The sequence below is a fragment of the Pteropus alecto genome, unplaced genomic scaffold (genome assembly GCF_000325575.1).
Source record: "Pteropus alecto unplaced genomic scaffold, ASM32557v1 scaffold160, whole genome shotgun sequence".
Classification (NCBI taxonomy): domain Eukaryota; kingdom Metazoa; phylum Chordata; class Mammalia; order Chiroptera; family Pteropodidae; genus Pteropus; species Pteropus alecto.
The window spans coordinates 337,069-350,300 of record NW_006429864.1 but is presented as its reverse complement, the minus strand read 5'-3'; the positions used below and the strand labels follow the sequence as shown (position 1 = coordinate 350,300).

The 13,232-nt window shown below is 45.8% G+C and overlaps 1 protein-coding gene across 11 annotated transcripts in view; it reads left to right on the top strand.

Annotated features, from left to right (window-relative positions):
• Positions 1-13,232, top strand: part of EPS15L1 (epidermal growth factor receptor pathway substrate 15 like 1) — an 89,138-nt gene that overhangs the window by 17,631 nt on the left and 58,275 nt on the right. For 10 of the 11 annotated variants that reach the window (XR_003044986.1, XM_006904250.3, XM_006904249.3 and 7 more), the window contains exons 2-7: positions 4,841-4,882; positions 5,081-5,170; positions 5,641-5,688; positions 7,303-7,398; positions 8,102-8,164; positions 10,472-10,598. Coding sequence is in view for 10 of the 11 variants with exons in the window: in XM_006904250.3 (XP_006904312.1) it covers positions 4,841-4,882; positions 5,081-5,170; positions 5,641-5,688; positions 7,303-7,398; positions 8,102-8,164; positions 10,472-10,598 (466 nt within the window). In the remaining variant the exon portion in view is untranslated. Of the gene's footprint in view, positions 1-4,840; positions 4,883-5,080; positions 5,171-5,640; positions 5,689-7,302; positions 7,399-8,101; positions 8,166-10,471; positions 10,599-13,232 lie in introns of all 11 variants that reach the window. The other variant, XM_025043726.1, reaches the window with a different exon arrangement.

Sequence of the window (13,232 nt, the reverse complement as noted above, 5' to 3'; positions counted from 1 at the left end):
TCCAGTTGTAGGACTTCTGTTCAGCTAGACTTCAGGCAACTTCCAATAATGGCTATTTTGTAGTTTATTTGTAATTTTGATGTAGTTGTGAGGAGGCAAACACAGTGTTTACCTACTCCGCCATCTTAACTGGAGCACCCCATCCTATGTATTGTTTACTCACTTTCCTCCAGTGGTAACATCTTGCAGATCTATAGTACACCATTACAACCAAAACATGGATGTTGCTACAGCCAGATGCAGAACAGTTCTGTCCCCACAGGGACTGTTGCCTTTTTATAGCCACCTCCACTTCTCTCCCTACCTACCCTTTCCTTAACCCCTGGCAACCATTAATCTGTTCATTTCTATCATTTGAGCATGTTATATAATGGAATCATTAGAATATAATCTTTGGAGATTGGCCTTTTCACTCAGCATAATCCTCTGGAGATTCTTCCAGGTTGTTGCATGTATCAGCAGTTTGTTCTTTTTCACTGCCAAGTAGTATTCCATGGGACCACAGTTTATTTAACCAGTCACCCACTGAAGGACATCTGGGTGTTTCTAGTTAGAGTACAGGATATTATGTGAATCCAGGTCTTCATTTCTAGTTGATGAATAAAGCTGCACTAAACATTTGAGTACAGGATATTATGTGAACTCAGGTCTTCATTTCTTCAGGTGAATACCCAAGACAGTTACTGGGTCATGTGATAGTTGTGTATTTAGTTTTTTTTTTTTTTAGAAACTGCCATGTTGTGTTTCAGAGTAACTGTACCTTTTTACATTACCTCCAGCAATATACAAGTGATTGAATGTCTTTGCCTATTCACAGATGTTGCTATTTTAGCCATTCTGATCGGTGTGTGGTGGCATTTCGCTGTGGTTTTAGGTTGCATTTCCTTGATGGCTAACAATATGTTGGTTATCTTTTCATTTGCTTATTTGCCATTTGTATACCATCTTTGGTGAAATATCCCTTAATGTCTAGCCCATGTTCTCATTGGATGGACTGTTTGCATTTTTGCTGTTGAGTTTTGAGAATTCTTTATATGTTCTAGATACTAGTCCTTTGTCAGACATGTGATTTGCAAGTATTTCATCCCCATCCATGGCTTATCTTTTCATCCTCTTATCAGGATCTTTCATAGAGCAAACATTTTAAATTTTGATGAGATCCAGTTTATTGATTTTTTTCCTCCTATGAATCAGGCTTTTGGTGTTAAGAACTGTCTGCCTAGCCCCTGATCTTGAATATCTTCCATATTTTTTCCTAAAATTTTTATAGTTTTACAGTTAAGTCTGTGATCCATTTGGAGTCAGTATATATGTTCAAGTCGAGTCTTGCACTTTGATGTCTGTGGAATAAATTGTACCATCACATGATCACGTGTGCATTTTCCCAGGCATGCATGCATGGGAGGCTGTGCCGTGGCCCAGCACTGTCATACATGGGCTGTTTTTGCAGGGGGCACAGTAACTTAGGGCCACATAGCCTGGGTGTTCTTATGGCTCCATCACTTACTGGCTCTGTGACCCTGGGTAACCTTAGTCTCCCATGTATAAGTTGGGGGCTACAGTGCTACCTGCCGATAGCGTTGTTGGGAGGATTAAGAGAGATACTAGATAGAAAACCGTGAGCACTCAATAAATGTGATCTACTATTTATCAGAACAAGGAATTATAGATACTCTTCTAAAAGTTTAACAATAAAAACAAATTTGCTTTTAAAAATGTCATTTTGAACTGAGCAAGGTCAGTGATCATTGCTTTGTTTTGCATGAGAGAGCATACTTCCAGCAGACTGGGAATTCTCTTCCAGGCATAATAATTTAGGAGTCCTGCCCTGGACGAAAGCAGGGATCAGAGCTGGGTGAACTCAGTCCTGGTGGGATTAGGAGTGGCTAGAAGCCCAATCCTCAGAGGATCTCCCCTCTAAAGTGGTTCTGTTGTGTCTTTCATCTCAAGCTGGTTTTCTCCAGCATTAAAGTTGCAGGCATTCACATAACTGTGATGTTTTAAAGCCCTCCCAACAGAAGAATGTGAACTTGTCCTCCAGTGTTTCCCCTTCCTGTCCCCCTACTTGTAAACTCTGTATGGGCTGGAGGATAGAGTGAAGAGGCTACAGGAACTTTTCACGTTATCTCTGCTAGTATTTTGAGACACGAAGAGCAACTAAAAGGTTGAATCAAAATTTATTGAATCTCATTAATTCAGATGCTATCAAAGATGGCATTTTAGTACAATGGGCTGGTGGAGGAGAATGCCATCCTGGGCCAGCTCTATCTTGCTTCCAATCTTGAAACCATCATCTGGCCCTCTGTAGCCACTTACACTGAAAGCCTTGTCCCCTGGCCCATTCTGTTTTTGCCTTTGCCCTGGCTTGGCCTTGGGCTTGCCTTGGGGTCAGACACGGGCAGGCAGCTCAGAGGGCTTTGTCCCAGCATCTGCTACACTCCCTCTGGGAGTAGCTGCCCACACTGGCCAGGTGGTTGTGACTGAGATCTCTGTGCAGGAGCTGGCCACACAGACTGCCCATCGTTAGGGGATTCATGGCATTAGCAGTGTGCGTCTTCTGCTCTGTCACATTGACATTTCGGGCAGCTTGCAGATGTGACTCCATCATCCCTTTGAGGAAGTGGTGTGATAAGAGGAAGTACCAATTAGTTCTGGTATTTTCCCTTCTTTTTCCCCCTTCTGCTTTTGCAGTAGGTGAAGCATGTGTAATTAAATCCATCCCTCTAACTACCTTATCATCTCATTTTACTGAAATTGATTCCTGTAGTTAGAGTGGTGGAGGCACATGCTGGTTTTCTGTTAGTTGAGATGATTTGGGATTGACACCTGGCCCTAGACTGTCGATGGGGTGAGCCCTCAGCACACACGGATGGAGCTTTGGTTCTGGTGCTTCATATGCTTTTATGGACTATTCAGGGTCTTGTTTCTCTTGATTGTGGATCTTGTAGCTCAGAAACATTTGGAAAGTTTTAGGTAGTTGTTAACTCTGCCCCAATTACTGGAACTTTTTTCACTGGACTCAGTAGCTTGGAAGCCTTTCTTGCCTGATACGAGATTTTTAAAAAAACCCAGAGGAAATGTATTTCAGACCTGCACCTCCCTGATTGTTGGCAGGAAAGAGACCTTTGTCATCAAAATGGGGGCCTCTGGAGTCTATGCATTCCACTCCAGTGACTCAGTGGCACATGATATGCTGTCTGGGCCTGCCACTGTCACCTTGACTGACAGATGACAAACAGCCTGCTTGACTTTGTTTCCTCCCTCAGCCTTACTCCTCTGGGGAGATGTGTTTCGAAAGCATGTGGAGTTTTAAATCCAGGTCATGTGGGCGTGTGATAAGGAGCTAAGGGTAACGGCTTCCCCCAGCGATGGTGTCAGGCCAAGGCTCCAGGCAGGCAGATCAGCTGGCCAGGGAGCTGCAGCAGCAGCACACTTACCTCTCAATCCCCATTGGTGTCATCGCCTTTCCTTTCTCAAGCCAGTACTGCTCACCTTCCAGCCTTTCTTAGTTTTTTTTGTTTTGTTTAGTGTTTTCTGCCTTTTTAGGATTCTCTCTTTCTCTTCCCCTTTTTCTTTGTGTTTTGACTTTCCTCTCCCCTTTTAGATCTCTGTGCTCTTTCCCTTCTGTTTTCACTCTGTCTTGGTATTGTTCTCGGTACTTCCGCTTCTTTATATGTTGGCAGGTGCTGGCGTCCCCCAGAGAAGCTAACCTTTATCTGGGCATTATTTTTAACCTGAAATGACTCTTTATGGCACAGTATATGCAAGTATTGGGCTGATTCAAATCCAGAGATTGCAACTGGACGGAACCCACCTCCCCCTACTCTTATTCATTATGAAAAAAACCACACAACAGCATTCAAAGACTTTTTAATAAGCACTGTAATCCCGTGCCGCATCCAGTCCTCATCTTTCCCACTTTCTTCTCTTTAGCTGTGTTCACACCTGTTCTTCTATATGATTATACACGTAATGATGTTGTCTTCACTTTTCTTTGCTCACTGAATCAACAGCAGGTTTGCATACTGCTTTCCTCCCTTTATGCAGTAAACCACCAATACATGTCTGCCTTTGTAGTCCACATCTTAGTGGTTGCTTAATTCCTTCCCACTGCCATCTCTCCTGGGTGCCCTGTTGTCCCCCAGTGGGGAGAACTTGCTGGAAGAGAGATCCTGGACGTGGTGGGAAGTATGAAGGCTTGGCTGCCAACCAGGCATACCCTCAGCTTGCCACATGATACTGGCCCAGGCAGTTAATAGCAATGTCTTGGGGATCCGATGGCCGGAATGCAGAGTATCTTGTGCTCAGCAGAGGACTTTGAACTTCCTGCCTATCACAGCGAGAGTGGTCACTGGCCAGCTCTCTCCCTACGAAGGCAGGTTGGTGTGTATTTCTGTACAGTCCTGGTGGCAGGTGGGGATGAGACCTATGGCAGAGAAACCGGTCTGAAGCTTGTATGTCTGGTGATTCATGATGACGCGCAGAGTCTCCTGTTCTGATTCTGGAGCCAGACAATGATCTCCAAGGATAAGCGTGCCTTTCTCCTCTGAGCTCCCAGACATGTTGACTCCCATCGTTCAGTGCATGGAAATTGACTCTGCGCTGTCACTCCTGCCTGGACAACCGTGTTGGCGTGGGAATTGGGACTTCTTAAAGAACATTAGTGTTTCTTTTTTCTAAATCTGCAACTAATCTGCAGTTTGTGTGTAGAGGATGTTTAAAGTGCATAACTTGATTTTTCACTATCGTTTGTTTCGATAATGACAGAATTGAGGAGATGCCCCCTTTTTTTAGAGGGAGTATGTCCACTTTTGACTAATATCTGTGTTTTTGTTTACAGATTCCCACTGGAAACCCATTATATGAATCTTATTATAAGCAGGTTAGTTTCACTGGTATCTTTTTGGATGGAACTAGAGAGCAAGTGACCTGGAAAGCACAGCTCTGAATTGAAGTCCCATGCAGCCTTTGGTCCCTTCTGTTCTCTGGATTAAGATCAGCCCATCAGTGTGGTAGGTGCTGTCTTACCTGCTGCTCTGTTCCTGAAGCCTCATCTCAGTGTCATCACTCCTCCTTGCAGGTAGACCCGGCGTATACAGGACGAGTTGGGGCCAGTGAAGCTGCACTTTTTCTAAAGAAGTCTGGGCTCTCAGACATTATCCTTGGGAAGGTATGTCAAGACCAAAAGTGATTTCTGTGTCTGCCCTCAGGGGACCCCCTGGCAGGTGAGGGCTGCCCTGTGTAGACTCCTCTTCATGTAGATGGACCTCCTGGGGAGTGGGCAGGCCGCTGCCAGCCTCCCAAGGCTGTACTTCGTGGGTCCACATGCTCCGATGGTAACTACCACCTGATGCTTGGGTAGCAGAAAAGAGGCCTGGAGCGCTGTAGGGGTCTTGATAGTTTGTGGATTTATGTTGCCCTGAGTGTTCTTAGGACCTTGGTGTTTTTGGGGCTCTGCTATGGACTGGCCCTGTGCCCTGGAGGAAAGGAAGGCATTCACCTACTCTGAGTTGGGGGGTGTGGATGGGAATTGCTTTGGCCTACCCTTAAGGCCCACATACAGCAGTGATGGCTCCTGTTTTATGAATAAATGGGTAATGATTACTGGTTGCACTCATGAGCATTTTTGTGTTTCTACAGATATGGGACTTGGCTGATCCAGAAGGTAAAGGGTTCTTGGACAAACAGGTATATACACGTATGCTCAGAGCAAGTGAGGGGGCTGAGCCAGATCCCCCAGGCCTGCTACCTTTCCACTTCCTTCCTGTTCATGCCACTGACACATGTCACTAGACAAAAGTGTGGCCATCAAATTGTTAAAACAGGAAGGTTCCCTTTTGAAATAAAGGTCTTTGTTTGAACACTTGGAGCCATCTCTCATGATTAGTGTATCCTTTCATATTTGTGTACTTACAAGTGATTAAAATGTTTCAGAACATTTTATTTTGAAATAACTTCAGATTCTCACAGAAGTTGCAGAAATAGTTCAGAGTTTCCGTGTCTCCTCCTTCAGCTTCCCCAGGGAGAGTAGCTTACTTCAACATAGCATGATGCTCAGAGCCAGTGGCGGCACTGAACCAGAGGTCTTAGAGCTGACAAGTTTTTTGTGCACTTCTTTGGGTTTTTTTTTGGTGTGTGTAGTTCTATGTCATTTTATCACTTGCATAGACTCATGTAACCACAACCATAGTTGGGGCACAGACCTACCCCAGCACCTCAGAGAATCCCACATCCCATCCCTTGGCAACCACTGGTTTCTTCTCCATTACAATTTTGTTATTTCGAGAATGTTCTATAAATGAAAATTTATAGTACCTACAAGTGATTTTAAATGGTCATATTTTAATTTAGTTCAGCTTTTCCCCAAACTAAATTCCAAGGGATGTTGTTCCTAGTGTCCCATGATCTGCGATCCACTGTTCCTTCCTTCCTTCCTTGAGATTCACGCTATGTATCCACCTGTATCAGGTTCTGAGGATCCTTCTGGGAAAGAAATCTGTTAACTTTGCCTAATACAGTCCCCCTAAACTTACTTATGTCCCCTTTTCTCTCACTTTACATGGGAGTCCTTTGGATATCAGCTTGAGGAAGGCTGATCTATTGCTTATCTCTTAGAAGACATTTTTAAAACCATGACTGTTTATAGCTTTAAAACATTCCATATTCTTGGACCAGTTGAACAATTAAAAAAATTAGGTGATGCTGCGTGAGTCCGCTAAGCCTGTGATATGACCGGTTCAGGGTTAGGAGGTGGGCTGGGAGGAGCCAAGGCTGCTGATGGCCTGATTCAGGTCCTCTGTCCCTGCGTGGGAGGTGATGTCCATGTCGGGCTTCAAGGGGTGGAGGTGTGGGGGGTGGGCGGGGATGCTCTGTTCAGCAAGGCCAAGGGGAACTAAGTGAATCCAGAGTGTAAATTCGTAAAAGCTGTGTGTATTCCAAACCATTTTTAAAAAGTCACTTATATGAACCATAATTCATAGTCTGAAACATGTTAAGCCAGCTACTTAGACAGTCGAGCATTTCCTAAGTTTTGGGGGCTCATTATTTTTGAAAATATATTTATTTAAAATTTTACAGCATTCAGAATGCAATAGGCTAAGTCCATTTTAGCATATTCATTTAAATAATGTTCCCAAGGTAAGACCAGTTCAACTTGACACTGTAAGCGACCTTCACACATACAGTCTTCCTTGATGAAGTGAACTGAAATATCTCTTCACCTGAAGCCTGATGCCACAGACAGCTCTTCCTCTGTGGCTATGGGCTGGGTGGGGTTTACACCTTCCCCTTTTGGATTTGCAGGGTTTCTATGTTGCACTGAGACTAGTGGCCTGTGCACAGAGTGGCCATGAAGTTACCTTGAGCAATCTGAATTTGAACATGCCACCGCCTAAATTCGTAAGTGCCAAAATCCTTCAAGTTCACCTTCTAATGTCACCCATCTACTTGTCTTTCTCTCAGTCTCTTTCCACGTTTTCTCTTATTGAGATGAAATTCACATAACCTAAAATTAACCATTTAAAATGAAAATTTAGTGACATTAGTGCATTCACGAAATTGTGCAACCATTACCTCTGTCTAGTTCTAGAACATTTTCATCACCCCAAAAGGAAGCTCTGTACTCATTAAGTAATCACTCCCCATTTCCCCCTCCTCTAGCCCTTGGCAGCCACTAATCTGCATTCTATCTCTGGATTCGCTCTTTCTGGACATTTCGTGGAATTATATACATCTGGCTTCTTTCACTCAGCATAGTGTTGCCAGGGTTCCTCCACATTGCTGCGTGTGTCAGCACTTCATTCCTTTTCATGGCTGAAGAAGATTGTATTGTATGCCCCCTGCCCCCATTTTGTTTAATACGTTCATCTGGTGGACATAATAATTCACGTACAGGGATTTGTTCGCACACCTGTTTTCACTTCTTTTAGGTACATATCTAGGAGTGGAATTGCTGGATCCTGTGGTCATTCCGTGTTTAACTTGTTGAGGTCTTCCCCCATTTTGAAAGCACTTTAAAATGTATATCCTTTCCATAAACACATTCTCCTGTAATTTAATTCTGTCCCAGCCATAGCGGAATGTTTCTCTTTTTTTTTTCCAGCATGACACCAGCAGCCCTTTGATGGTCACACCGCCTTCGGCAGAGGCCCTTTGGGCTGTGAGGGTAAGTGACAGGGTGGCACCCCTCAACTGTCCTTCACGTGCAGTGGTTTTAGCCATTTATGATGTTCCAAATATTTCACAGAACGATTATATTACCTACTGTTTCAGAGTAAGTGTGCTACAGAATTCAGATGAAATACTTTTCCTAATGAAAGTCTTTGAAACAGCTATGGCCTTTTCCTATAACTGAGAGTTGCCTAAGAAGACAATTTCAGGTGTTGTATTCTGAAAATTTTACAGTTTAAATCTTGCATTTCTAGGTCATGTTCTGTGATTTCTGCTGCTTGGATTGGTTAATCAGAACAGAGGGGATATTGTGAGAACTTGCAAGCATGAGGACCTCCAGCATGCCTTTGCAGCTCTTTCTCTCATTTCCAGCTAGTGTACGCATTTTTCTTCCCTTTCTGATGCTCTCGTTGGTTTTTGAAGAGCTGCTTTCAGCACAGGAGCTCTGCCCTGTTTTATGCAGTTGGTTGTTCTCTGCTCAGAGGGTTTGGACGGGGATGGGTCTGTGCAGGAACAGGTGCAGGAGGAGGCGCCTGTGACCAAGGAATCGCGAAGTCACCTCCTTGAACAATCACGTGGTTTCCCAGTAGTGATTACAATAGCAAAGGACTTTGTCGTCTGGTTGCATGGTGCCTACTTTGAAAAAGGGCTGCTTTGTCATGAAAAATGGCAGCAAAGAGATCTTATTCCTTGAACCGTTCTGGCCCCTCTCTGGCAGGGCCCGTGCAGAGGCCTCAGAGGGAGGGCTGGCGGCTGAAGAGCCTGTGAGGCCTCAGAGGGCAGCAGTGGTGCTGGGATAGGGTACACTGTTTTCAAGAGAGATTCCATTCAGAGAAACAGTGACAAACAAACCTGAAGTGCCAAGCGTTCTTGTTTATTGTGAAAGTTTCTGGACTTCTCGAAGCACCAAGTCAGCAAGCCTGACCAAAGCCCAGATGCTCAAAGCAGACGTAGGGTGTTTGCCTTCTTAGCGCTCACGGTGACTTGTGCATGCACTATCTGATTGCCTTCTTGTTTCTGTCCTTTTTTTTTAAATTGTGCTAAAATACACATAACATAAAGCACACCATCTTAACCATTTTTAAGTGTATAGTTCAGTAGCATTAAGTAGATTCACATTGTTGTATAACCATCACCACCGTCCATCTCCGGAACTTGAACTTCTCAACTGAAACTCTGTCCCCATTAAACATGAACTCCCCATCCCCCTCTTCTAGCCCCTGGCACCCACCGTAATACTTCCTGTCTCTGAGTTTTACCACTCAAGGGATCTCAAGCTGAGTCATGCAGTGTTTGTCCATGGTGTCAGGCTTCTTTCACTCAGGATAGTGTTCTCCAGGCTCATCCATGCTACAGCATGTGTCAGAATTTCCTTCCTCTTTAAGATCCAGTGATACTCCATTGTATGGATAGACCACATTTTGCTTCTGTCTCCATTGGTGGACACTTATTGAGGGTGTTTTCCTAAGGTCCCCAGTGGCTCTAGCTTGTGGTCAGAGTGGGTGGTGAGAGATCTGCTGTCCCCTGGTTCCACTAGCTTTGGTCTCTGTTTCCATAGAAGGTTGAAAGACCCCCATCCGTATCCTCCTCACCAACAGCCCCCTTTACACACTGCCTGTATCATATTTCAGAATGACAGTAGCCGCTGCTCTGCAAGTCCTGCCCAGGCCTTCACCCTGTTCATGAAGAACTTTTATTATTTATTCTTTTACTATTAGACACAGAGGACTTACCAGCTTAAATCTGATCTGGATAATTAGTTGCTAAGTCTTTGGTTTATTTTTATATTTGATTCTTTTGTTCAGTAGAGTGATACCCAGATTTAGTTCTTTGTCTGGAGTAGCTTTTGTCTCCCAAGTAGCCTCTGGGGCCAGGTCTCTCTCCCCTATTGACCGTGGCTGCCAGATCCATGGGTACCAGAGAATGGTTTTTTTTAAGACAGGGGTCCTCAACCCCTGGGGCCGCATACCAGTACCAGTCCGTGGCCTGTTAGGAACTGGGCTACACAGCAGGAGGTGAGCGGCAGGCAGACCAGTGAAGCTTCATCTGTATTTGCAGCCGCTCCCCAGTGCTAGCATCACCGCCTCAACTCTACCTCAGATCATCAGGCATTAGCCTCTCATAGGAGCACCATTCCCTGGTGCTGAAAAGATTGGGGACTGCTGCTTTAGGGCATAAATTCACTCGACTGTCCTGTGCAGTTAGGTGAGGCCACAAGTGGGTCCTCGCATTTCCAGCTGGAGCTTGCTTTGGATTTTCCTACAGGCCCACTTTTTTATTCAGGCTATTTCTTTCCAACTAGGTGGAAGAAAAGGCAAAATTCGATGGAATTTTCGAAAGCCTTTTACCCATAAATGGCTTGCTCTCTGGAGACAAAGTCAAGCCAGTTCTCATGAACTCAAAGCTGCCTCTTGACGTCCTGGGCAGGGTAAGTGGTTCTCTTACCTCTTGCAAGGCCACTAAATTCTGCCAGACCCTGAGCTCGCTTCCCACTTGCTAGGCTTTATGCATAGGTGTGCTCCATCAGGGGCCTTCGTAAGAGCCAATGTGGATGGAGCGCTTGCTGCAGCCAGACTGGCTCAGGGCCTGAGGGGTGCAGCTCACAAATGCTCCCCAGCCTGTGGGAAGATGTTATGGCCCATTGCACATATGAGAAGGCAGCCCCGGGGCCCAGGGACAGGTGGAGCTGGGACTCGAACCCAGACCTGGGACCTCCCTGTCTCTATTGTACTTTCAGGGAGAAGTGTGGTAGCTTATGTCTATATTTCTGTTCTGTTTTTAATTTTTTAATTTTTTTTTTTTTTGGCCTTCAGGTAAGGTACTTTTAATTCTGCCAGTTTAGAAAAAATTTAATGCATTTCCTCTTCTAAAAAAGCCTCAATTTTGCCCCAAATAAAAATATAAATTTTATAGGTATAGTTTTCTATCCCAGACTTTTCTCTCTACTAGGGGTTGTGTTATGGCCCTGGGGTTTGCTCTGTGCACAAAGCCTGGTTCTACATGACTGTGTCTGTGCTGAGTTCCCTGCTCTGGACTCATGGGACAGTTGTTGTGTCTAGGTGGGATTGATGTGACTCCTCTGCCCCAGCCCCCTGTGGGCTCTGCCTCTGGGCCAGGCCTTGTGCTGAGCACTGAGAAGATGGGGATGAAATTAGACAGTCCAGGAAGTCAAATGAATAAATGATGGTTAAGATTATATTTATTTATCGAGGACTTAGTATGTACCAGGCCCTTTCTGGTGCTTTGCATGAATGAAGTCATTGAGTATTTGCACCCAACTATTCTGGATGGTGTCACCCCCGTTTTCCAGGCGAGGAAACGGGGGGCCTTCAGAGTAGCTGGTAAGTTGTTCAGGGTTGCACAGAGAAGGGAATGAAGTCCTGGGTGGTCCCCAGAGCCACCACTCTTCCATGGTGGTCCCCCACCCCCACCGACTCCTTGATAATCACAGTTCTGCCCAGGTAGGACAGGAGTAAAGAGAGGCACTTCACCCACCTGAACAAAGGGGTGCAGGGCAAGCAGGGAAGGCTTCCTAGAGGAGGTGCCCCTGGGAGTGTCCTCCAAAGTAAAGAAATGGGTGGCAGACTATGAGTTGAGAAGGCTGGGCAGGCCACAGTGTGACCAGAGGCAGCCTGGCATGCTGGGTAGGGCAATTCTGCTTCTAGGGGACAGTGAGCAATGTCTGGAGATAGTTTTGGTTGTCCCTGGGTCTGATGCTGTTGGCATTAGTGGGTGGAGGTCAGGATTGCTACTCAAACTCAACACCCTGCGGTGCCCAGGACCCGCCACAAAGAATGATCTGGCCCCAAGTCACTAGGGAAGCCCTGGGCACAGGGAAGACTGTGGAGGCAGGGAGGCCTGTTCCTATGTGGGACTCCCCCACAATGTGCTGTGTCTTTGGGAAGTTACTCTTCTGGAGCCTCTGCTTCCTAAACTGAAAAGACAGGCATAAAGCACTCTCAGTACTGAACTTCTTTAAAAGGACATTCATGTGCTTGAGGAGACTTTAAATGGTTTAGTGTCCTGAGAGGTCCAAGTGGAGTTCCAGGAGGTTGGGTTGTGGTGCTAAGGGCAACAGGGGCTCTGTGTGCCAGGCTGAGGAGCAGGGATTGGCAGGGCAGGGTGGGGTCAGAGTTCATTCTAGAGCAGCCCCTTTGGTAATCCTGGGGACAGGACTAGAGGCAGGGAGGCCAGCTGGAGGCTCTGGCCTCTGGAGTGTTCAAGAGGCCTGAGGCTAGACACAGCAGGGGTGGAGAGGAGAACCCACCCATGAGAAGCACCCCCGGGCTGAGGTCCCTAGTGATTGGTGGTGGTGGGAGGTGTACCAGCGCATGCAGCATCTTGGATGGACCCCTGGGTGTCCTCTTACCTCTCGGCACTGGTGCTATGCCTAGTGTTTTCCAAGTCAGACAGGCCTGCTGATCTGGGGGAGCTGACTTAGGTCAGAAAAGTAGTGCCTTGATTGTGCTTTAGAAAATCTGGCATGTGGCCCTTTCTCTAGGAACCCATACCTTCCTGCCTGGTCTTCAGGTGGTTGGTGGGCTTTGCGCATTCCGTGGCACCTGCCTCTCTCTCTGATGACAGGAGATATGGGACACCACAGACTTGCCCAACCACATGCCCACAGTCCTGTTCATCAAGAATGGGGGAGGGAACTGATTCATGTGTGTATGTGGAGGGTATCTTGTGTTCAGAGCAACACCTGTGCCAAAAGCAAACCATCTTTTCTGATTTATTTATAAGACGATAAAAAAATCAAGGGTAGATATGATTATAATCATGATTATTTGTTAGAGAAAGTGAACATAATATTATGGAAAGGATCTTGGAGCTGGTAATACTTCATTGGATGATGGTTTTTCAGAGAACCCACAGACTGGTTCTTAATGCATGTTGATTGCCTCATTTTAATCCCAGCATGCACTCAGAATCTGAGTTCAGGTGGGCTCACTTGTGGTATGTGGGCTCTTTCTCCCACTAAGCCTTGGTACTTCCTCTCCCCCCAGTAAGCCTCGGTACAGTCAGCCTTGGTACTTCCCCCAGTAAGACTTACTGCTCTTTCC